Source organism: Channa argus, chromosome 1, assembly GCF_033026475.1.
Source record: "Channa argus isolate prfri chromosome 1, Channa argus male v1.0, whole genome shotgun sequence".
Lineage (NCBI taxonomy): Eukaryota > Metazoa > Chordata > Actinopteri > Anabantiformes > Channidae > Channa > Channa argus.
Window position 1 is genome coordinate 40,190,819 of NC_090197.1, and position 26,820 is coordinate 40,217,638.

At 39.7% G+C, this 26,820-nt stretch overlaps 1 protein-coding gene across 5 annotated transcripts in view; it reads right to left on the reverse strand.

Moving 5' to 3' along the window:
* Window positions 1–26,820, reverse strand: part of zgc:171482 (zinc finger protein) — a 51,821-nt gene that overhangs the window by 22,815 nt on the left and 2,186 nt on the right. For 4 of the 5 annotated variants that reach the window (XM_067520117.1, XM_067520141.1, XM_067520123.1 and 1 more), the window contains exons 2-5: window positions 17,095–17,211; window positions 14,075–14,167; window positions 6,059–6,236; window positions 3,132–3,389 (exon numbers count right to left, since the gene is read on the reverse strand). In XM_067520117.1, the coding sequence (XP_067376218.1) occupies window positions 3,132–3,389; window positions 6,059–6,236; window positions 14,075–14,167; window positions 17,095–17,205 (640 nt within the window). In that variant the 5' untranslated portion in view covers window positions 17,206–17,211. Of the gene's footprint in view, window positions 1–3,131; window positions 3,390–6,058; window positions 6,237–14,074; window positions 14,168–17,020; window positions 17,212–26,820 lie in introns of all 5 variants that reach the window. The other variant, XM_067520131.1, reaches the window with a different exon arrangement.

The window sequence follows — 26,820 nt, forward strand, 5'->3', positions numbered from 1 at the left end:
TATCTCAGTGCTTCTAATTTCTACAGGAGTCTCCAGAGAGAACAGACAATGTGCCAACTCGGTCCTGAGGGGTCTCTACCCCTGTTGTGATTTATGTAAAGACACAGCCCAGTCAGCCAGGCTCCATCCCTCGTCAGTAGCCACCCCCACACCAACTCACTTGTCCTCCTCTGTAATCCATCTCCAAGGGTTTTGTCTGGCACCTAGCTGTGGAAAATAAAGGCATTCTCTCCTGTGTTCTGTCTGCACAGTTACACCAGAAAATCCAAGAGTTAGAAACAGTGTTGATATAAATGTCATGGGGATTTTGTGATATGTTTCAGTCTTGAGAATGTGAAAGGGAGGGGGGAGCAATGGGGACACTGACAAAGAAAGATGCAAGTACTAGTAAAGGTCACTATCATGAATAGGACAGGATAGCCAGACAATACAGCAAGGCAGGCTCCATAGCAATAGCCTGGAGAGAGGGGGAATATTGGTGTGTAAATAATTCACCTGTGCCTCATGGGGAGCTAATGAGGATGACAGATGAGACATGGCGAGAGATTGGAATCCCTAGTGGTGTGCACATACACATGTACACACAAAACATCCACGGCAAGAATAAACAAAGACACAAGACAGAGAAACGCAGCAGGAAAGGGGATGAAAAAAGAAAATCAATGTAAAGATATAACAGTTCCACAAACCGAAAAGGAGGTTAAAAGGACAGAGATGAAGCACTTGGCTAGGTTCAGATTTTTCATTTCCCCCCTCTGTGTTGAAGCTCAGCTGCAGCCTTGTATTCGACCCTCCCTCAGAGACTACGCGCAAAACACCTGTGACTTCACACCTGAAATGGTGATAAAAGCCAATCAGATGTGAGAATCTGGCACCAATGGAAATGTGTCAAAAAGAAGAACCAGTGACTACTGACAATGTCTAGTTGTGATGAACAAAGTGACTCAAGTCAGTATATGCGCTGTCAAACACTTAATTGATGGCACATGTAATAGGTCAAGTCAACAATGAGCTCAGTTAGAAATCTTAAACCAGTTCAGTGACCTTGAAAAGAAGATGAGTAATAGAATTTGCAGCCTGGATCACTTCACAGTGCAAATATCTTGGATTAAAAAAAGAAAACATTTACTGTTATATGTGTCTATTTTACGATATTAGCAATTTTCAGTGAACTCTCCAGGTAAATGTTGAGATTTATAGTCACATTCTCCCAAAAAACACAGCTGAGGTTGTGGGATCTGGGTCACAGTGTGTGGATGGAGGACGATATCCAACATGACACCACTTAAAGCCTCTGAGCCAGTGTAGGCGGCAACATGACTCATGCTTTTAATATGATTGGCTTCTTGAGATGATGGTTTGTGTCATGGCACCTGGAGCACTCAACAAACAGTGTGGCTTGCACTTACGGAGGATTAGTATGTGCGTGCTGTTTGCCATACAAGTGCGTCCAACTTGAAGGTGCTATGTGGCATTTGTGTTTGTGTTGTGTACTGCAGTGGGGTGATGTTAGATAATATCACGAATAGTAACCAGGAAAGGATAAGGATAAGCTCTTTCTCTGCCAAATACTATTAATAATTTTATTATCATTAATTAGTATCATTCTGGCAGAAATATGCATTTGAACATGTGAATCGGTGTGTGTGTCTGGGGTGGGGGGGTTAATGTTGGAGAAAAAAACAATATAAACAGCACTTGTAATGGTAACTGTAATTTGATCTCGGTTTTACCAATTAATAATTTTTAGTAATTTAAATGGAGCTGTATGCACACAGTACAGTAGGATCCCAATCCAGATTTTTTTTCAGTCATTCACTAAAGAATTTAAGCTGTCACCAGAAAATATAGATATTTAAATGCTGCATGTTATGACGCAAAATGATCTGCTCCTATATAGCTCTTTTCTACCTATTGGTACTCAAAACACTTTATACTTGACTCATTCACACACTGATGGGGGATCTGCTATGCAGCTGGCCAAAACTCAATAGGAGAAACTAAGTTGGTGTTCAGTGTCTTGCTCAAGGACATTTTGACATGTGACTGACGGAACCTGGGATCAAACCAACTGTGGGATTGATGGATGGTGCTGTACCTCCTGCACCACAGGTGCCCCCAACATTGGGGGGGTGATTATTTACTTAACAAATGTTAAGTATATGTCATGCCAGCATGCCAACAGAGAGCCTATAAATTTTTACATGACAGTTTTACACATCACAGTGCTAGCACTAAAAAGTGTGAAAGCTAGTCTGTAATTTTAGAAGAGCACGACCCCAAAAAGCTGATGTGTCAAACAGATGATGAAAAAAGTAGTGTCAAAATTTCACTTGCACCGAGATACCCAGTTAATAGGGAGAGCCGAATATTTGCTGGGATGACGCATGTTAAGTTAAGCATTTCATTGTATTGGCTTGTCCAGTTTTTTTACCCAGTAAACACATTCAAAAAATAACTACTGTTGCTCTAGATTTTTATAAAGTTGAATTAAAAAAGCAAAGGTCAGAGTTGATTCGGCAGAGGCTCCGACATCCTGACCTGGTGCCTTGTGTCCCTAGTGTGAGTCAAGCTCTTAAAATGCTGGCTTCTATAATTTCCATGTGTCTTTGTGTTGGAGCCATCTTTGTGAAAGTCCATGCTCCAGTTTGTGACAGGCTTCCTAATAAAAATCTCTTGCTTATCCAATATATGAAAGTGGTGAGGTGTCTCTTTAACTTATGAACTACACAACTTTTGAATTCAACATACCTATACGGAGATATTCTAACCATCAGTAGGATGCTAATTTTTTTTACTGTATGTGAACAGAAGGGGCTGGTCCACATCAATCTGGTATATGCTTCCACAGAAGAAAAGCCGAATATAATCTATATTTTAAAATATATGGTAAATGTGAATAATCCAATAAATATGATGATCTTTACAGTAACTGGTTGATAGTGCTAATTTCATTTGTGAATAACTGGTGTGGATTAGTTCAGTATATCTGTGAAATTTACACCACACTGAAAGGCATATGAAGGTTTTAGAAGTCCTCCCTCAATGCCACAAATCTTGAATGTGATCTCCCTCTTATCATCTTTCCTTGTACACCTCTCCTGCTTGTTACTGAGAGCCAAGAGGCTGACCTGTGCTCTCAGTGGCATCCAGACTGCCTGCTAGCTGCTCCAGGAGGCGTGTCCTGGCTGCGTTCCTGCGGTGTTTCTTGCCCTCGTAGTGCTGCTGGGCCATCAATGGGTTGTTGAACCAGGCTCCGCACAGGCAGCAGTACTTGCCCGCCTCTCTTCCACCGTTGCTGCCGACCACCGCCATGGGCCAGGGCAGGTCAGGGGGAGGAGGGGGGCATGCAGCTGGGTCTGTGGGCAGTGGCGTGGAAGGGGAGGAATCTGGGAAAAGGAAACAAAAGACATGAGACAAGGATGAGGTTTGAAAGACTGCAGAAGGAGAAAACGGATGTTAATATTCTTTTGGATGCAACTGGAGTTCAACTGTAAAAATATTTTTATGAAATTCCATTAACCTGAAAATGTCCTGCATTCACATTTGCACAGATACACACATACTCTTTTTCCTCTACGTGGATTAAATCTTAAACCAACGTTCACATTCACGCATACATTTGAAAACTGCAGGTGTAGATTGCTATGTTCAAGACATAGACCAAAGACCAATAGAATTCTGTAGGACACATATGTGGAACATTAATGAAGGTCAAGGGGAGGCCATCAGCACCTGAGTGACCAGACAAGGAGTGATATCTACTGTACCACCAAGCCTTCCTCTCCTCTCCTCTCCTCTCCTCTCCTCTCCTCTCCTCTCCTCTCCTCTCCTCTCCTCTCCTCTCCTCTCCTCTCCTCTCCTCTCCTCTGTGAGGAAATTAAAAAAAAAAAAAGGCAGACTTTCAAGTGACCTGCTACTCATACTGGTTACCATGGTGATTGCCCATGAATAGCCTACAGGCACCGACATGTCCACAGGACACGGTTGTGGCTCACGCAGAGAAAACTGCGTACATGCACGTGTTGCTGGAAGTGTGTCTGTGTGTGCGTGTGGGTGTTTGGGTGGTGGACTGAATGTATAAACGACAAATGTGTAAATGCTTGTGTGTGTGTGTGCCTGAATAAAGCTCCAGACTAAGGTGCTTGTGCGTAAGGTAGAGTACACAGCACCAAAGAAATCATCTCTGGTTGAACTGTTTATTTGAACACAAGGAGGGGGTGTTAGGTCCACAGCCAAATCGTGTGAGAAAGCTTATAATGCCAGATGGCGTGTCCAAATGTGCCGATTCGCTCTCTACAATGTGTCAATGACTCTAGAGCTATACCGACTGGAACTACACAGCCACAATACCTCACTCTTTATATCACGAACAAAAGCCCACTCACACATGCTTTTTAGCCCAAATGAGTCATATTATTTCTTCCACATCACATCCACGCGACCATCAGCTCACTGATAACAAATAAAAAGCATGCAGGAATTTTTGACCAGTGACCACGAGCGTGAGGTGTGCTAGTGCATGTTGACTTGACTGTAGCCCTGTGAGCTGATTGGCTGCTCATACCTTGATGTGTCTTTGGGCTCTGTTCACATAGTTACTGTATCTATGGCTGTGTCTCTGCTTATCTCACCAACCACACCCACTCACATTCCCTGTTCTTGTTTGCTTTAGTTACATTATAATCTCATTTAGAAAACTCAACCCTGTTACACTTACACTATCATTTATTTTTACTGCTGTTAATCTCAAAAGCAAAGCCATCCTTAAAACCCCCGTTGAGTGAAGCTCCGGGCTTCGACGGCTCTGTGGAAAAGAACTGCAACAGGTGCTCATTGTTTTATATGTTGTTTTTCTGTCCTTTCTTGCAATTTATGCACTCTAAAGGAGAAGAAAGTGTTTTTCATTAAGGGGGGAGTGTGTGAAGGGGTCAGGTGTGTGTGTGTGTGTAGGAGGAGGTTTGCAGTGTATAGAGACAGGGCAGTCTCAGGTCTCCACTATGTACAGTTTCAGCTCGCCACCTCTCAAGGAACACGGCAGTGCATAGCAAGAATGCAGTGCATGCATGTGGTGCTGATTGGTGTATATATCTGTGCCAGTACATCGCACTAGCCTGTCAGCTTGGCTGTTCATCTTCTATGAAGCGCTCATCTGCAAGTGATCATGAAGGATACTTTTGACTTTAATATCTCCTGAAATCCTCTTCTTTTCTCCCAGGTCCCTCTTTATCTCTTCTTGCACTTGTTGTTTTGTGTCTTTTCCTCCGGTCCCACTGTCACATAACAGTGGAAACTTTGAGGCAATGCCTGCACAGAAGTGACACTTTTCTAAAGTAGGCCAAAGTTTAGCAAAAGTCACTCAGGGGTTTGATTATAATGCTCCATTTGGAGCGATTGTGCTTTATAGCTCTGTGAATTTTCAGTTTGAATCCAATTTGAATCACATTATGTAAAGTTTCCCTGGAGACGACTCACCAGCACTGACATAAAAAAAAACTAATCTTGAACAATCATGAGCATGAACAAAAATCAATTTGCCAGGTAGAAGGATGTTATTTTTTCTAAGTAAAGACTGTCCTTCCCTGTTAGTTAAAGTTTTATTCTTTGGGCCCCTAGCATGTTAGAATTTCATCAGAGTATTACCTTCATGTCCAGGATACAAGTTTTGACTTAAGCATTACTAAAGATTTTCGAATCCACTTGAGATACAAAAATAAACTTTGCCATTAAAAAAAATTTCAGTCCTCAAGATCAACAAGATTAAAGTCCAATGCAACTATTGATCAGCTAAGGCTTAAAATGGGTTAATCACTAACATACCAGTTTACAATTTGAAGATGATAGATCAGATTCATTAGACTTTCACTTTTAAACCTGAGGTGAAGGCAGATAGATGGAGATCAGCTAGCCAAAAGGATCAATTTAATAGAGACAATTTAATAGGCTCTTTGTCTTCCAAAACTAACCCCTTTCACTGCTTCGGTCTCTGTATAGCTGCTGTGATTAGAATGGTATGAAGTATGAAAACAGTTCTGTAAGTTCTGTAAGTATGAGATACCTGTATTCGTAGGGCTGGTCATGGCAGTGGGTAGGTTAGGTGGCTCCCCGAGCACCAGGCGGACTCTCTTGGCATGGGTTTTGCCCTGGTAGTGGGACTGGGCCACAATGGCGGATGTGAAGAACATGTTACACAAGGTACAGCACTTATTCCTGTCCACCTCTGTCTCTGCACAGTCCTGCGAAAGGAGAGGAGGAGGAAATGGTAAAAAGGCGTGGTTGAAGAGAGAGAAGAGGTGTTATAGGAGGAAAACATGCATCACATAAGAGGAGAGGGTAAAGGAGATGAAATAGAAAAGAGATTGACAGAGAGGAATGATTTTTAAAGAGGCGAGGCGAGGAAAAGCTGAGAAAAGGACAGAAGACGGACAGACAGACAGACAGACACACAGACAGACAGACGAACAGACAGGAAGATGAGAAATGGAAAGATGTACACTTTGCACTCACCTCCCGGGCTTTGTATCGTTCTAGTTCACATGCGGGCGAACACACACATGCACGCAGACACACAAAGAGAAAGCTGTTCAAATATTCATCAGCCTCTCTGGGCTGAGACTGTGCCTCGACCCTTTTACTGCTGCTGATTCACTACTAATGATGAGAGGGGCTTTCCGCCCATGAAAGAGAGGGAACACAAACAAGACCAACTGCCTGATTGACAGTAATATACAGACACACAAACTCACACAAACAAGTACACACATACATTTGACAAAGGGCAAATTTTTACATACCGTATAAATATATTACATAAAAACTATATTTCTACTCAACACCTCAGCCTCAGGTGTGAATTAAAATGATGATAGACAATCAAAGTTGCTGAAAGACATCAAAGATTTCTCCTGTCCATGAAAACATTATTCATGATAGATTAAAAGGGTAAATTATCAGAAATCTTCAAGTGGTACTTTTTTGTAGAAATGAAAATGAAAAAAGTTGAAGTTGTCTATGGTATCTCAGACAATGTTTACTCTTTTTCTTTACTGCAATGTAGTATTCTGTTACAGCTGAAAAAGAAACTATTAGAGGAAAGAAAAAAAAAGAATTTATCTTAAATACACTGCACCACAAAGACCCACTGCAGCATAAGTTCACATCGGATTCACATAGACCAACAAGCGGAGCTACAGTAGAACACACTACAACAGGGGTCACCAACCTTTTTGAAACTGAGAGCTACTTCTTGGGTACCGATTAATGAGAAGGGCTACCAGCTTGATACACACTTTTGAAATATCAAATTTGCTCAATTAACCTTTAATTATATGTTATTATTAATAATTAATTAAATTAATGATATTCATCTATGTGAAGACACGGATCATGTTAAGGATTTCTCACAATAACTATCAAATGTGATTTTAAAAAAGAATAGCAACAAAAAAATTTGATGCAGCTCATTGGTAAGTGGTGCTATGGTGAGCTATTTTTAGAACAAGCCCGCGGGCTACTCATGAGGTCCTTGCGGGCGACCTGGTGCGCACGGGCACCATGTTGGTGACCCCTGCACTACAAAGACGAGAGCAAGTGAGCATGAAGTGCTGCACATTCTGCGCTTGCAAGAGAGGATAAGAAAGTGGAAGACCTGTGAGGGCAGATGTACAAACTGTAAAAACAGCAGTGTTAGTTTACCATTTTCACACCGCTGTGGCTCACTACGGACACTTTATAGTTACTTCTATTTCAGAATATATCTGACAAAAAGTTTAAATAAAGTACAAGGTGTACTGGCCATTCTCAATACCTGGTCTTATCTCATCCAGTGATTCAAACAGCAAATCAGAGTGGCCTCTTTCTTCGATGGGCAACAGCAGACCACTGCCGAATTAACATGTTGGGTCAGCAAAAAAGCCATCGGAAGAATTTCACTGATGCCAGCTGTGTTAAGTTTGGGCCAATAGACCCTTACCGACAGCCCAGTGGTGGCCAGATGGCCAAAAGTTGGCTTGGTGTGTTTGGCCCTTAAACCGCGGTGATGTGAAAAGTAGTATACTGGACTGGTAATTTTTTTTATTTTGTTCTTAAACACAAACAGTAAGAGCACACTTAAGAAAATGTGTAAATGCTTGTATGTGTGTGTATATGTGTGTGTTTGCGTAATTAAAAAAGGACCAATTATGTTCAAGTGTCTAATATTTTACTCTTTCACACTTATTCTACACTTTCACAACTTATTCCCCAGTGTAGTTCTTTCTTCAGGCTATTAACAATGAACCTTCACTCTCATGGTGTGTGTCCATCTAGGCTTTTATTAGCTCTGTTTCTGCCTCCTCCATACTCTTTCTATTTGCTGAATTATCTTCTTATATTCTTCCTTCATTTCTCTCTCCCTCCCCCTGTGTTCTTTTTTCTTTCCTTCCCTTTTAGCCTAGCTAGGGCTGGGCGATCTGGCCAAAAACAGTTTTTCTTTCATTGTTCTGGACAATTTAGTCGTTTCTTTTATCTATGAACTTAAGACAAAACACAAACAAGAAAAAAATTCACTGCCTTCCTATAATGCTTTGCATGTGACTTGACCTCTATTTTCCTCACCTGCTGTTGACTAGTTAAGCCAACACAGATGAGAATTGAAACAGCGGACGCTGTCGTAACTCCAAAAACACTGCTGGTGCTGCTGTAAAGTGAAAACAGAGCAAGTAATGATCTAAAATTTTTTAAATCTATTTTATTATACTGTTCAAAAACACAAATTCAAATTAATCAAATAAAATCAATAAATCACCCAGCCATAATCCCAGCACTCCAGTGCAGGCATCAGTTTGAGTTGGAGGAGACAAACCTCAGTCTCAGCGAGAGAGAGAGAGAGAGAGAGAGAGAGAGATAGAAAGAGAGCGAGAGCAATAATAGTGTCTGCGGCACCATGTCGGAGTGTGTGGCTATGTAATGTGTGGATGTGCTTGTGTGTGTGTATGTGTGTGTGCCTCATGTCAGCCCTGGTTAGTATCAGTGACAGCGGATGTGAGAGTTAAGGACACCTTTACCTTCCAGGCTTAACTTTGTCTCTCAGCCATCCCATTCCTCATCTTTTTTCTCACTCACTCTCTTTTTGTCTTGTCTTCACTCTCAGCCCTTCACTCGCTCTCTCCATCCCTCCTCTCTCTGCCTCTGGGCACCAGTCTCAGTGACTCTGTGTGTTGTGAGATGAAGTATTTATCTGTATTGGCAGGGCCTTGCCACCCTCTTTCTCCTCCCGTTTCTACTGCCTCGCTTCCACTCCTCCCTTGTGTCTGTCCATGCTGTGATGATGTTAATGGTCTGGTCTGAACTGTCCCACACCTCCCTCCTTCATTTTCACCAATTCTCTCCTCTTCTCTTCTCTACTCGTCTTCTCTTTTCACTGTGCTTTATTAGCACATTAAGCATTGCCTCAATTTACCAAAAGAAGATAAAGTAAGTGTTTTTGCATGTAAAGTATATATATATATATATATATATATATATATATATATATATATATATATATATATATATATATATGTATGTATAAACTAATCTATGTATATCCCGTCATCTTTTTTAATGATTGGGAGACACTGTCCACTAAGTCTTACATCTCTTCTCCTTTTCGAAGAAAGTTTTTATTTCATCTTTCACTCTATCCCTCATTCTTGTCTGCATTTCCCCTGCTCCCTCATTACCATCTCTCCTCATTCCGTTCTACCTAATGTGTACTTACAGTCTCTTCTCTCTTCTCCTTCACCATTCATCCTATTGTTCTTTTCCTCCACTCTCCCCTCCGCCTTCGCCTACTTTATCTACTTCTTCCCTCCCATGGGTACCGCTGCAGAGATCTTGTTCAACCCAAATCTTGTTGTACTAGGATGAGGAAAATCAACTGCAGCGAGCCGACATTCCAGAGCTACATGGATGTTTTTGGTTGAGGACAAAGAGGATGAGATGATTCTCTGTAGCAACCTGCAGTGGTCTCACCTGTCAAAATACACTCCATACTATAAGAAGCATTCGACAGATATGGGACTTAACCACAAAGAAGCATCAACTTGAAAGAAGATGACAGATGTTACACTAGGGACTTAGTGACAGTGCGGGGAAAGTTCTAAACAATCCCAAGTATGTGTGGGTGACTGACATATGAATAATTGTCAGCTCATTACAGCTGTCACTCTCCTGAACTACTTTAAACAACAACAGTGTCTCTGACTCGCTGTTTTTATCTTCCTCTGTTTCTGCTGAAAGTCATCAACCTCTCTGTTTCTTCATATTTGATTTCTAGATTTCTTTCTACTTGTCGTACTGTCGGATTTGCATGCGACCTAATTGTCGTATGTGTTTCTGTCGGTTTGTGCACATGCGGCATGTATGCCTGTATCGCAGAATATTTTGTGTTTGGGTGGCTTTATCGTGCTCATGCACCTAACAATAGATTCATAATTAGCTGTGTTTATCTTCTTCTCCTTCTGTTTTGCTTTTTCTCTTCTTCTCCTTACTTCTCCCTCTGCTCTGTGTCGAGGCGCTGTGGGAAACATTGCTAAATATATACATGGAGCAGCACAGGGAAACAGACGCTCTCATTTGGAGTTTGAAGAAGCACTGAATGTGTAAATTGAAAGCAGAGACAGTGCAAATATAGCATTAGACGAGAACAAAAGGTGAGCAAAAACAGCATTTTGTTATCTATTGCCCTTTGCGCTGGTGGATATTTTCACAGATAGAGAAGGACAGAAAAGGAGAAGGGAGAATAGGGGCGGGAAGATGATCAAATCCACTCTACTTTCATCTCACCTTTATGACCTACTCCCTCCATACAGTATTTGTTCTGCGACAAACACTTTAACCTACACACAAATACACAAACCCCAAGGCATGGCACTTTACACGAGGTACGCTGGCCTTTCATTTACTGAGTTCTCATCGGACCGTACCATGTCAATCAATACGAGGACACAGGAGCAAAACTTTAAGATGAAATGTAGAAAAGAGATGTGAAGAAATGCCCCTGGGAGATTAATGTGTTGAAAGAAGAAAAGCTTCTATCAAATTAAATGGGGAGAAATGAATCTCTCTGGAGAATTGTTCATCTTCAGTCAGTTTTCCAGCATTGTTTGATAATCCATGTTGCATCTCTTTGTGAAAAGTTATGATATAACACAGGGATAGCTGGGATGCTCACAGTACGTTACAGTACGGCAGGTGAGGTAAGTCCGTCTGTGCAGCATCTTCTGTTTGTGTATTTGATGTCCCATATGAGGTGAAAGCCAGGAGGGACTGAGTCATGTCTTAATAAGTTAGAGAGACAGATGGAGACGCAGGTGTGTATATTTCTACGTTACGTGTGTGTGTTTGTAAACCTGTGTGTCTCTGACATACTGTACCTGTTTCATGTGTGTCTGCATGGTATATGGCCTTTTTACATCTTACTGTAAAATTTTTGTTTATGTAACTTCTTTTTAGTAGACATGTGCTCCAAAATACATCTTAATGTGGAGAGCTGCTGTCAAAGGCACAGATACCTTATAACACCCTGGAAGCAGTGCAGAGATGCAGTTTGATACACAGGTATCAATCAAGTAGGCTAAGTATCTCTTCTTGACTGCTCAGTTGTGCATTATTCTTATTTATTGTAATTCCTTAAGGCTTGTATCTGAAGGGCTTGTGCAGAGAGATGGAGAACTGGGAAAAGTAGATTGATTCACTTTGATTCTGAAATAATTGTTGCAATATTGTAGTTTTAAGAAACATGGCTCAGATTGAGTAAGAAACACAGCAGATGCCCATTTCAAGAGTCAGACTGATTAGTAGCAGTTGCTAATTAGTGGCAGTTGCTAATTCTAATTAATTTTAAGCTTCAGAACATACATACATATAGTAAGTTGTCAGCATGCTTCATCAGAATTGCTCATCAGATAATCAAACAGCTTTGGACACCGCTTTTAAACCCGCATATCCAGAAAATGTTCTACATTATTCCCACATTCAAGCTATTGTTATATCTCCTCCACCTTCCTCCAAGTTGTTCTAATTGATACAGCTTATACACACAATAAAAAAATGGTGTATGAAAGCTGGATGAGACACATTACATGTGACTGAGCTGTGAAGTGACAAGCGCCTCCATGGAGACAAGTCATTCTCATGAACATAAACATAAAAAGACCAGGTATGCAGCAGCTATGAAACCGAGACCAAAACCGTGACAGAAATGTACAAAAAGACTGAGTGGGAATAAGCAACCAACTGCAGGCATTCCACTTCTCCCAGAAGTTCTGAGTCCCCAACATATAAATAGTAGCTCCCTGACGTGTGCACGTTTGCAAGAACTGATTATTTTTCTTTATGCTTGTTGTTAGAGCACCTACACTACATTAAAGGCTTGCTGTTGTATGCAGGTTTTACATCAAGAAATTAACAAATATATACTGTCTACAGTATATTATAGTTTTCAGTCTTGTGACATGCTTGGGTCCCTGGAGGGCAAAAGCACCAGAAACCCAGTATCTATCCAGTGAATGTTTTCCATTTTCCAAGTTTTCCATGCATGATCCACATACAGTCATTGCTGCAGTATTTCAGTCCTGAAAAACAGTCCCAGTGTGAGCACTACTTCATTCATGTCTACATATACAGTATAAATATTGCCCCTCCCCGTACACTGCCACCAGGATAATGCTACAGAAATTCAGAGAGCTAGTAAATATATTTTTGAAGTGGAAAGGTCAATAATGGTGCCTTTTGGGAGTTGAAAGACATGACATTCTTCACTGTCAAAACAAATGTGAGCATTAATTTTGGCTACAGTAGCTACCTGCTGTAGATCCACGTGTTAGTGTTAGTTTTAGGGAAACTACAGTAAGTCAGTGGTCTTGAGCATGGAATGTACTGACGAGGCCCGTTTTTTGAACATGTTCCCCTTATGCTGTCATGAGAAAACTACAAGGTGTAATGTGAGCTGTCTGTTCTAAAACAGTGGGTAACATTCGCCATAAGGATGTTACAAAAACAGACAGATCCTACTTAACCTGGTTGTTCTGGCTTCTTGAATTTGAAATTATAGTCTTGGTGGATTTAATAATGGGCCTTATGATTCCACTGAAAAAGGTTAAGTCCCTTAACATTGGCCATGTATTCAAACAATTTAGTTCCATTTAGTTTTTATTATTTGCCACCGGAGAACGGAAGGTCATTGCCATAAGTGGCCCTACACTAAGGCCCAAGGTAATGACTGTGTACAAGTTTTTGAGATGTTTTACTACTTATCCTCCTCTGTCTCTCTCTGTCCCTCTCTGGCACATCTATAGTTGTTGGTTTGTTTGATAAGCTTTGTTTTTCCATGAGCTGTTTCTTCAGTGTGTGTTATATGCATTCTGTGTATGTATACTGTATGTGTATTATATTGTGTGTCGCTTAAAAGCAGATAAACACGGCACACAGTGTGCTATGGTAACGCTCCCTCTTCACTATAGTCTATTATATTTGTATTTTATTTCATAGACGCATACATGCACACACACGCACACACACACACACAAAAGTGAATCAACAGTAAAAAGTGGTTATACTTCATTCTCCTACAGATCACTCACACACACATGCAGTATCACAGACATTGGTAATTCACTGACCTCCTTAGCCATGGCCTGCAGTATTTAGATACAGAGCTTGGCAGAATCTGCCTCTAATAAATGTTATTATTAACACCACAGCTAAGGCATAAGCTTAGCTGAGCTCATAAGAGAATTATAGCGTGCAACAGATCAAACAAATTTTCCTATAAATAGGGCTCTTGGCCCCAATGACCACATCTGAGAGTGGACAGGTCTAGTAAAGGAATATACTCAGGTTTGCAAATGCAAATAATAGTTCCTCCACAAACACTGTGTTTAGCTACAACAGTAGCAGTACTTACACTGCGGAACAAGACAGGCTTTGAGTGATTTAGTTCACTAATAAATCCTTGAAGTTACAATCAAATTAGAAATATTAATTTGAGGTGTAAAACTTAAATTAATGAATGCAACGAAGACAGAGAAACACACACTTAGTGAGAGCATACTGGGTTATCTGGCCTGAGTCTCTTGGAAGGTGGTCCTCCATCTTCAGGGTGAAGCATGTAGAACAGACGTACCTTGTTGGCATGTTTCTTACTCTAAGAGAGAGGCACAGAAAAAGAGCATAAGAGTGTCAGCCACTAAACTAAATTTTATTTCCTTAGTGAGCCAAGTGGGGGGAACAAAATCAATGACCGTGGCAACTCCCTCAACTACCTCATAAGTTTTATTTTTGTTTCAGCTGATGATGCTACTAGACATTTTGCCTACAGCTAGGTGACTAATGGCCTCTGCCAGCCCCAGCTTTCTGGGATCCATGAGTAAGTAGTTGGGTGCTGGGAATAGTTAGGGGCTTGAGGACTCTTAACTTTACCTGGCACTGTACAGTAAACTGCTCAAGGAAGTAAGGGAATAATCTGTATGTTTCAAACTACAGTTAAAGTGAAATGATTATGTCCTGGTTACAGAGAAAACATTTATATAGTAGCAAAGAAGCAGATAAATGTATACTGGCATTGACATAAGTTGCATAACATTAAAAGCTTTTGGACAATCTCATTATAACAACTACAAGCCATAATAAGCAAAAAAGAACAGTGAGCTGCTGTCGCTTGTATAGAATGCAGTGTATAGATCAGTGCATGAATAAACTAATCAGCCACTACTTTAATACCATCTGGTGGATTTAATATTAACAATATATGTGTTTTTTATAAAAAATATTATGAACTCATAAGGAACTACCCTGCCACTGCATATCATTGTATTCCTGTGGTCTGACCTTTACTCCTTCCTTCTATTTATAATTATTATCTGTAAATTTCTCTGCTGATCCAGTGTCATAAAGATTATATTTATACAGTTGAATATGGAGTCAGATACACATTACTTTATAACAGAGTGCAGCGCTAAAGGGTGAAGATGATTATAAAAAGGAAAAAGGGAGACAATTGTATATTTTTTGAATGATGCGTGACAACATTGATGAAACTAATGGTTAAATGTGTTAAGGGGGCTTCATTCAAAACTGGAATCTTGTGGATTAAATGTGTACATCATACCTGAACAGCACACTAAGAAAAAGAATAGGAGCCTCTGACAAGGCACTGCAATGGCTTCTCTAGTGCTTAGATTGGATACTCTGCCCCCAGGGCAAAAAAGCCTGCTCCTTTTTTATACCTCACATGCCTCCTCACTCGTCAGACAACTTAGATGCATTTTGTCAGTGGTTGTGTGTGTGAGTGTGTGTGTGTGTGTGTGTGTGTCCGAGTGTATGCTGGTGTTTATGGGTGTGCATGTCATGTAGGCGCTGACTCTGGGATGTGGGCAAAAAGCCGAACATTGTGTCACTATGGTTACCCTGCACTGACCCTCAGTGCCCACCCTTTTCTAATGGACAATGCATGTCTCCCTGTCTCTTTTTTCTCAGTTTTTCTGAGTGTCAAATCAATTAGGAAGAGAGTGAGCAGAGGAAGAATATCTGCCGCATCACCTTTGAGTGTTTGCATGTACAGTACCTCATTCACTAGTGATTGACATTATTAACATCAAGCAACTTTGTTGCAGTGTCATATATTGGTGACGGACAAATGAATGCAATATATATGAGTCTCTTTGAAGTTGTGAAGTTTTTTGCACTGTTTATCTGTCCCTGAACTGTCTGACACTGTGTTTGACTTAAAGCGTTTGACTTGCTTTTAGTTCATCTATGTGAGCTGTCTATGCACGTAATCGTAATCAAATAGATTATGGATACATGTTAGCTTACTTGTGAAGGGTTTAAAGCAAGGCTTACTCTAATTTGCCTCCATCCATTATCTTAATTGTTTGTTCTGCTAAGAGTTGTGAGATCACTGAAGGCTCATCTAAGAGTTTGAAACAACCTGCAAAGGTCAGTCCATCACTGGGCCACACATAGAGATAGACAATCATTCTAACTCGCATGCAGACCTGCGGGCAATTTAAAGTCATCATTGAGCCTGTTCATCGTGGGACTGTGGACATGGACAAAACCCATGCAAGCACAGAGAGAACATGCAAACTCCACACAGAGCCAGACCGGGCAGGTGGATTCGGGGACCTTCTAGCTGTGAGGCAGCAGCTCTAAGCACTTTACCAGCCCTGCCCTGTGCTATAAAGCCATTGGCAATGCATATGTTACATGTATAAATTGAAATTGGAAACAAACATCACAGGTAAATGCCAATGCAGTAGTTCTGCCCCTGTTATCTTCTGTCTTATGTCTTATCCTGTTTTTTGGTCTTTGATCTGCTGCCTTCTACAGAGACCTTTTGGAAATAATGACACTAAGGGCATGCAGTGACTCATCTTGCCCATTTGTCTGCACAACTAAAGGCTGTGTGTTTTATCAGTATTAGGTCGAGAAACTGAATACGGTCAAGTGAATTTGGTTGGAGGACTTTTCCCGACCCATGCACTTTGTGGTTGTTTTTGCTCAGTTTTTTTCTAGATAGGGGGCCTTGTCCTCATTATTCTGGTTGTTTATTTCAATTGTGACTTGTAATCAAGGGCAACATCATTACAGTTCATGTGTGCACAGGCATATTCACATGTGCCTGTGCACACATACATACAAACAGACTGCACATCCTAGTTAAATAATGCACAGTGCTGATTATTTAATGGCCATTCAATAAATTACTGTTAGGGAGCCTGCTGAGAGGTAGACTAGATTAAAACAAAAGTGTGTGTTTGTTTGTGTGCCCATGCGTGTCTGTTTCTTTGTGTCCCAGTGCTTAACATTATCATGCTGCATTAAGTCTATGCATAATGAATGAGCCATGTTTGGAACAGCAAAAGCACAAATTGGTACAAATAAGGCTGATGCAAAGTGTACAGTGTAGAAATCTGCCTTTCAAAGCAGTAATCTTATTATTATTGTTATTTGTTTGTGTTTTGGATAAACATTCCCGTTGTGTTTCTTTACTCACCTTATGTGTGTTTAGTGATGCCAAAAGAGAGGAAGCTGAGAAAAATCCTCCAAACTGAGCAGGGACGGACTCACCTCATAGTGAGCGGTGCGCTGGGACTCTGAGATGAGCTGGGCATTGCAGATGTTACAATAGCTCTCTGTGAACAAGCCTCCATCCACGGCGCCCGCAGACTTCATCTTCATCTGAGACTACACAAATACACACACACACCCAAACATACGCAAATATGAAAATTATTAAAATGCAGAGTGGAATAAAATGTCAGTGAACCTTACAATGTGTGTTTGAGGTGCATGAGCATGCATGTATCTCATCTTAATTTAGGAATGGCTCCCTTCAGAATGATGGATTCATCATGACAGTTCAGCCCAAAATATGTTGATCCTCTCTGTCAGAACATCCTCCCATGAATGGTTTTGGCTCCAGTCTTGGAATCATTCGCCTAAGGCTCTGAGTTGAGTTTATGCATTTTACTTTTACATTTTAGCAATGTGCTTTTGTTTAACTTCTTAAAAACAATGTACTTGAATCATTTAGAATAGTGTAGCTTGAAATAGGAAAACAAAAACTGTGACAGAGTAATGTAAATATGTTCCATTATAAAGAAATATTTAATTATTATGAGTTGTAATTTGGATATGGTAATGTGATAGAAGCTTAGACGGGTTGTAGATGGTCATGTGGTCATAAATCACAAAGTTTTTCATTTTAACATTCAAATTTGCTGGCTAAGAAATCCTTTAGCCATGATCCACAATTCTAAATTCAAATGAACTTCCAAGAATTTCTGAAGACTGCTATCAATTGTAAAGCTGTAAAGGGTATAGCCAGGAGCAATTCTGTATTACACTCTCTATAGTAAACTCTTAAAAAGGTCTCCACCAAGGTTCCCTGGTGAGAAACAGTGTGTTAAAACCTTGTCAGTGCTGGGATCACCCAACCAGTAAAACCATAGAGATCTTAGTCTCCCCGTGGGTGCCATGGCTCTGGGTTCTTAACAACCTGGCAGTGTTTTCTTTTGCCTTTATTCTGAGTACTGTAATAGAAAATGGTTTAATGATGTGCTCTGGGGTCTTGTGTTCAATTTTCTGTTCTCTTCATTATGTGTGCCCTGTAGGCACTGCACTGACGGGGCTGGGGGTGAGTAACGGGTCTGTAAAGAACAGTCCAGGAACATCAACCATTAAACTGGAAGAGCTACTTGCTTGCAGGGACAAAGTGCTTTATATCCCAAGATACATGGATGCTGCAGAGGTCAGCCCTAGTAACCTTTAAAGAAAATAAGGCCTGTCATCCAGCACGGTATCCTGAGAATCACAACGGCTGTGATGAGCTCAGACAAAATCTACTCCATGTGTCAGCAAGGATAAGCAGGAATTGGTTGTCTTTATCGCAAGTCCATAGCGTAATTACTGTTGGCCAATACACTATCTCAAAAATTCCATATCCACGTACACAAGCACACACACATCTGTCAACAAAAAAGCAAATGTCCACTATTTTTTCATCTTCTCTGTTATGTGCAGCTCCAACTTAAGTAGCAATGTATAGACACATTGTATAGACATTTCTAATTGAACCTTCAGCATGCAGATACATTTGATTTTGTACAGCAGCTTATAATTACATTTACCTGTGCTCAGAAAATAGGGAGGTAGAGTCATTCTCAAATGTCACTGACAACGTTATTTGTGTAGAAACATGGAAGCATTGTTATATCCACTATGTGATGTGTGATTGAACAAATATGTTTTGCAAACTGACACATTAAATTTGCTTAAGAGTTAGCATTCTCCCAGAATTTTGTGGCAAAAAAGAGATCTTGCACTGTCTCTCTGGATGTCGGCCATGCAGAAGCGAGTCTATCTTTTAATCTTCCAGCTAATTAAAAGTGATTATGATGGCAGAAATGTCCTTATCTTTTTAATATCTCTATTACTTCTGATTATTACATGCAAGATGGGAGATGTCAACTAATTAATAGAGGCAATCTGTTGGTGAGATTAATGGAATGGTGGGGCCAACAGAGCGAAAAGATAGAGCTGCTGATAGTGGGGAAAAAATAAAAGAGGAAAGGAGAGAGGGAAACATAGAGGAGTCATAGGTTTATATGCCACAATATCGGATCAGAACATTTGTCCAGTGGACTGTTACTCTATATACTGCACGCGGATCTAATTTATTTACTTTACCATCAAAACTGAAACCAACATGCACCACAAATAGGTATATCTTATTTAATATCAGCATAGGTCTAGCATATGTTTTTTTTGTTCATATTATTGTTTTATGTAATTTTAATGTATGTTTTGTACATGCCTACAGAAGTTATTGGAAATAATCAAAGATAACAAAAATAAAGATGTGCTATCTGTTGACTATCTCTGTGGGCGGACGCAAATGACAACTCAGCACTTAGACATCTAATGCCACTGAAATGAAAGGTCATATTTACCACACACCTATCAGTCAAGTTGTGACAGTTCAGTCTTACATTGAGGGATTAATCGTTCAAAGCCAAGAGTTAGTTTCAATGGAAAAGGCTCATTTCATTTAAAGATCTGTTGCAGTGATTGCACAACATCCCGACAGTGACTGTAATTCATCCCTTTTAATAGACGGTGAATGATGAATAGTAATGGACTTATTGTCATTTGCAGCCACTGGATCAAGGATGGGTTTGGATATGTCTAAATGAAAGTACAACTAGAATGTGAACAATATAACCCAGTTGTATTCAAACATAAGAAAACAGAAATGACATAAAGGTTATTAATAGTTTATACTTGTGACATTGGGCATAATGTTGCATGACAATTTTTCTAACCTCTGTAGAAGTGTTTTTTTTTTTTTATCTCTGCATTTTGCTGCTTATTTTTTATCCATCAAGAAAAGAGCTCCAGTTTGCTGTTTCAGAGTGGTCGCTACATCCACAAGTGGTGTGAGGGATCCTGGGATTCTGCTAGGTACACTAACCCAACTTAACAAACTTACATGATTGTTAGGCCTAAATGTTAGTAAGTCAACAATACCGACATTTTAACATATAGGCAGAAAGTTGTGGGAGAGATGTCGGCAGATCTAATTCTGGAGATTCCCACCGTAATGAACTGAATGTAACTAGAGACAACGCTGTCAAGTGAGCATGTATGAATATATGTATATCTGTGTTGTCAGGCTGTTGTCAGTCAAATACATGACACCAACATAAACAAATCAGAATAGTTATTACACAATACTTAAGGGTGTTTTTTTCCCTTTGATTGTTGATTACAGTGTCTAGTTGTTAATTTTAATGTTAATGAAAAATACTTCTAAAATTTTGTTGCGAATAAAAATGTTAAATATAATATAAAAATGTCTAACAGTTAAACAGAGGATGGTACTGAATATTAGACACTAACGGTAATTTAAATTATAAATAATCTCAATTTGACACAGAATAGCAAAAACTAAATGAGTCTTAGCAAGAGCACGGAAGCCTGAGGCATCTGAAGATGAAATGAACCTTAGGGGGATTCTCTTTTAAGACCACATCAAGTATTTAACATGGATGTAAACTCTGAGCCCTCCCTGCAATCTCAGCCTCTAGCCCACCATTTATTAAAAAGCTGGCACCGAATTGGTAGTGGCTTTTTGTTCTGTTCTAAAAAATGCAACCACTTAGAATGTTTTCTGTCGCCTGGGCTTAGAATATTAATTACTTCATAACATTATTTGCAACTAGATAGCGTACTAAATGAGAGCCCTATTGTACTGACAGATATGTGGCAAAATGGTCTACACTGGTGGGGAGCTTCAGAGGCTCTAATCACAAATGCATTTTCAGTTGTCATACAGTATGGGCTGAAAATACATCTTTACTGGTAAAATGTATGTATGAATAGGAGCTAGTGAAAGAAATACATAAAGACTAATATATTGAGAGAGAGCGGCCGTTGCTTTTGCTGACAGGTCATTTTTTACGTTCACTCCTTCCTTTTCTCAATCTTTTCATTTCTGCTCCATAAGGAGGTGTTGTCTCTGTGAAATGGCCTGTCTGTTCCTTCCTTTCTATTTCTCTGCTCATGTTAAATCGCTTCTATCTCATTTGAAATAAAGTGCTGCTCTGATTTAACTGTCAAATTCTGCACACAGTCGATGAAATAGTGACTTCAGCCTGTGAGCCAATGACCTGTCTAATGAGCCACTAGAGGGAATAACAAGAGAAAAGGTTGCAGGGCTAATAATATGGAACAGTAAAACGCAAAGGGTCTTCGCAGTGTCACTTTGATGTTCCACATATTTTTTTCTTGTTTCGCTCTCTGTAATGTAATCTTTTGGAAAACTCGTCTCTTAGTCCCCCCCCCCCCCCCCCCCCTCCCCCAGCTCCTGCATCCGCTCCAAGATTAACAATCCTCCCCTATGTACAGTAAAGGTGGTAGACTGAGGGGATGAAGTCTTCAGAGCCAGCTTTTGAATCCTAATCCACATTCATTCTCTTTGCATGGCTCGCTTTCTGCTACTCTTGCTAAACACTACCAGTTCCGAACATAATACTAAATACAGCAATAGTAAAAAAAAATAAAAAATGACTGTGGAAGAGTTTGGAATGTAAAACAAAGAGCATGAACATCCAAAATGCAACACAAATGTGTGATTAGGATTCATGTCTGTTCCCCATTGTTTATTTCAACATAGACAGAACAAGACGGTGAACCCTCCTGGGAACAGGAAGGCTCTAAACTAAACTCTTTCTCTTTCTTTGCTCACTGCTTGTTGTGCCCCAAATTCCATTTTGGACATTTTCTTCTCTGACTTATGTATGAAAAACTGTCACACAGAGTCACATTATGCGTCTCGTCTCTGTGTCTCCCTTTTCCCCTCTCTTCTACCTACTTTCTTTTCCAGTAGTGGAAATATGGCCTTGAGGGCAGTGATTACTGAGCAACAGTATAGGCTAGACTCATCTACTCTTGGGGAAGAGGAGGAGATAAGCAACTAGAATATGCCCATTACCGCAATGCAACTTGAAGTCAAAGAACCAAATTTCTCTTGAGGGATGTTTCTTAATATTTTTTGCAATATTTAATACAGGTGCACATAGTCTCTGCTGTCACCTGTCAAAAGGGAATAGATCTTAATGAGACTTCCTGAAAAATGAAAGTCTAACAAAAAAAGGCAGTTGGTTTGTTCCTAGTACTGCTACCGGTTGCGGCAGGAAGGGTTATCTTATGTAAAAAACTTGTCCACATTCATTCGGGTTTAAAACACGGGTTACTAAAGCGTCCTCAGAAGGGACAATCCAAAAGACGTTTATCTTTTGTTGATGTTTGATGTTAGCGTTTAGTTTAAAGCAGGACAGTTATAGTCTCACTGCTCGGATAGTTCGGCTGTAGAATCCTAACCTTGTTATCATGATTTCAGTTTTTGCTGGTGTTTGTCTGATCGAAATGAGACACAATCACATATGATCATCTTAGTTTAACAATTTTCCAATCTAAGCTTTAAATATACAACCCAAGACTGTTGCTCAGAAGCAAAGTAATTTTAGCATAATTACCAAACCACCATGTATTTTTCACATAGATCATGTAATTATTACATAACAAATAGGAATTAAACATAAATACAATTTATAAGCTTCACAAACCCCACAAATTGACTTAGGTTATTACCAGGATGTGATGAATTTGGTCCAGTATTATTTGGAATGTCTGGAAATGTAGATTTTATTTTATACCCATTTATGCTTGTGGGGTGCCGAACGGCACAGCAGTAAGAAGCTGCCACTGCAAATGCTCTATGGGCCTCAAACTGCAGAAGTGTAAGGAACCTCCTGGTAATTTTGGTCGTGTATGTAGTCTAGAACAATAAAAATCTTTGACATATTTGACCTTGAATGACTTTGAGAGGAATGAGTGGGTGCCATGTTTGCATAGAGTATACAGTTCATACAATACATACGATACAATATAGAATGTTATTTTTTACTATCTTAGTCATATTTATGGGCAATAATGTATTGAAATGTCCAGCTAAATAGCCAGTTATATATAAAATGAAATCAAATTATCAACACAAGTTAGTACTTTGGTGAGCTTGTACAATCTAAAAGATTGTTAACTATCCATAAGGGGATGCATGGGATCGGAAAGGAAGTCCCCAGTATTTCTCTATTGGGCAAGGTAGATTGTAAAGCAAACAATTTATTAGTCATCGTATTTATCCCATTTATTTTGACTTCATAACCTCTGTCTATACCCTGCCTTAGTGCAATCGTTTTATTCACAAGGGGAATGTTTTCTCTCTAAAAATTGTTCTCTGGCCCATTAGCTGTTAATGGTATTAATAGCAAATCTGCTGCTTTAGGCCACTATATGGATTCATTAGATGTTGAAAGAAGACTATTATGCTGGGTTTGGTGTTTCCACATTAACCAAGCATGTCTCTGCCTCCCTGTGTCGATCTGAATATGGGCGTGTTTTTAGTAATAAAGTCCTAGGCACACTGAGTTAATGGGGGGAGACCAAAGACAGCCTGAAGTTCGAAATGGAAGTTGGTACATACTGTAACATATGGACAATGTTATTCCGAATGGCAACAAATCTGTTGGGGTCTGCCTGTTTCATTAACATGTAATTGCATTGTTTTTAAACTCCAAGAGGTCTTGTCTTGTTTGCTGAGACTCCTGGTAAAAATGTCATCTTCATATTCTTGTCTTAAAAGCAGTCTAACAGTTGTAGCCCAAACACTCATGTTTGCACTGTAAACGTACATTCGGCACAACATTTATTGCACACGCCTTGAAGATTTTAGCACAGGCAGATCGTCTTTGGTATGCAGGTAGTTCATTTAACCCAAACAGAAACTCATACATGAGCAATATCAGACTGTAGTTCCAAGTAAAATATATATTTGACCAGGGAACAGATTAGAGTAAAACGGAGCGGGGAGCAATTTCCCATGAGGCAGCATAAACCTCAACACAAAAGACATGCATTACCTAAGAACAGCTAAATTTGTAAGACATACAAGTCCTAAATTCAAAAGATATTGGAAAGAAAAATAAGAAGTCTAAAACAAATCAGGCATAGATTGGATGGAGTAGAACAACTAAGGTGACACAAACCAAATAATACTTCCTAATGGCTTTCCTCCCTACAGATCTTTAGTTCTGTCTCACTCTCTCTGTCTGCCTTATTGAAATTATATGACACCAAACAGCTAATTAGCAATGTCACAAAATTACCTCTTGGTAATAATTAAAATAAGCTCCTTGTTCTGTGGTACAAAAGGCTTAACCAATACAAATATTACACAGTGTAATTAATTTGAATACCTCTTAAAGGCTGGTGATTAAATAATAAAGCAGGTGTATAAATAGTTTAGTACAATACAACTGAGAGTTGATGATGTATTTTAGTCCTAAAGGGACATGTACTCAAATATTCTTGTAGGATCAACCGTCAATCACGAGGCTCCAATTTTAATACATGTATGTCTGGCTTTAAGTGTCTTTCAATGAGTGTGTATGTTAGCTTAAGGAAATGTGAGCTGCCATGCCTGCAGGGATCCCCCCAGTAAGCCAGAGGGTAAAAAAGCAGCTTATTAATGCACCTTTTGCATGAGGCGCATGCCTGTGTGTGAATAAGTGTAATATTTTCTCTCTCAGTGTCAGTATGAGAGCTTACAAATGCACGTTTCAATGCATGGTGAGCTGCACAATCTACTGAGTAACTGTGCTAGAATAATTACGCAGGTCGAGGTCAGTGTTGATGTAAAATAACTGGCGATGTTAAGTTGGGTTTTCCATTATGACAATTAATTGTCTTTAAATTTTGCTCTGTGGGGATTTCCTTTGTTTATGCAATTTGTTAGTGGCTCTGTCCTCTAAGACAGTGGAAGTGCTATTAGATTTAAAGGATTAATTTTAGCTCTTAGGTTTATATATTGCAGCTTGTTAGGCCCTTGAGTGTGTGTATGTTAGAGAACAATGTTTCCAGCAAACTGGAGCTACAATAATAAGGAAGCAGTCAATAGTATTGATCATGGCTCGAAAGTCGAAAGATCAAACGATGGAAATTAAGTTCACGAAAATAACCCAATGTAATCTAATGTAAAATAATAAAAACGTATATATATATATGACCTAATGACTCAAATTTGGGAATTGAAAATGAGAGGGCAGGGTTTGTTTAATTTCTCTAGAAATATTTTGAAGAATTGCGACCGAAGCCAAAAGCATTTGCACACACAGAGCAGATTCTGCTATTCAATTTTTTATATTCTCCACATGAACACACTGCTACCGTCTTCAAAAAACAGCATCCGGGCTTATAAACATTATACTGTGCTATGCAAATTATGATCAAACATACACACAAAATAAAAAACTATTGATATGTATGAGCTGAGACCACATGCTGTGAATGTGAACCACAGAGACAGTCACTCTCTCCCTCTATCTCTCCCAACACACACACACACACACACACACACACACACACAGACACACACAAATACACACTAGTATGGACTAAATAGGGCATGACCTTGCATCACCTAACCTATACACATACTGTAGGAAGGTATGAGCTATCATCAAGCCATGTGTTTCACCAACTGCCATCTCTTCCTTGGTGTGTGTTTGTGAGAATGTCTATGAATTTGTGAGAAAGGTAATAACTTTTAACATGGATTCAAACATAGAAAAGAATGAATTCTACATCTGATGGCCCTACTCAAATTTTTTCTTCCATCATTCACTAATGCATCTCTTTTCCCTTCATTCTCTCCCTATCTGGCAGCAGGCCAGTTTCCGTACGTGGTAATGGAGCAAAAGAAAATTGATTTCTAAAGAGCTCTGTCTGCCATGCCCAGATATGAAATATGTAACCAGTTATTAATCTAACACCGATATTAGCATAACATGACAGCTGTGTCGAGATACGTATTAAAGATGTCGCTCTTGTTCTCTGTGAGAGGTACATGAAATAGGCTAAAGAAAATGAGAAACTTCCACTTGTTCAAAACATACCACATCATTATCAATACTGCACAACTGTGATGACATCTGCTTTGTTTAAGAGGAAAGGAAACAAAAAAGGTTTCTGTAAAGGGTTGCCACTGCACTGATGCTGCAATTAGGCAGAAAGATTTAGTATCTTGACCATGCAAACACAGATAGCAAGCGGCCCCACATTAGTTATTATACATATATTCATTTACACTAAGGAAGGTCACTGGACCTAAACACTGATGTACACGGACATACAGATTACCGCAGATGGCTATGCACCCATGCAAATATTCACATGCACACATTCAGCAGAAAGGTCACACCCTATGATGTGTGAGGTAAAAAGATATTTGAAGAAGATATGCTGCCTGTTGCTATGGAGCACTCTTTGAGGAAGACATACACACAATAACACACACCTACACACAACACTCTATCAATCTTAAAGAAACTAAAGCAGTTGCATGTTTCACATATGAACACTCGCTCATTTCTTGTCCGATAAAAAAAAAAAAAAAGATAGGAAGAAAGCCAAAGCAGCTTCTTAAGACCATCACTGCCTGGGTTTTCCCTGTGTTTGTGTGTTTCTTCCAAGTGTCCATATACTGTTCCAGAACAACTATTCTCGTTGGACTGAATGTCAGTTGGTTAGTCAGATTCTCCCCTAGATGTACTTGACCACCTCAGAAGAGACGGAAACAGAGAGGGCAAGAACAAAATCGTCATTTAGACTGAGCTTCTAGATGGCTCAGACCTGACAAACCATAATATACACTGCACATGTTATACATTAGAA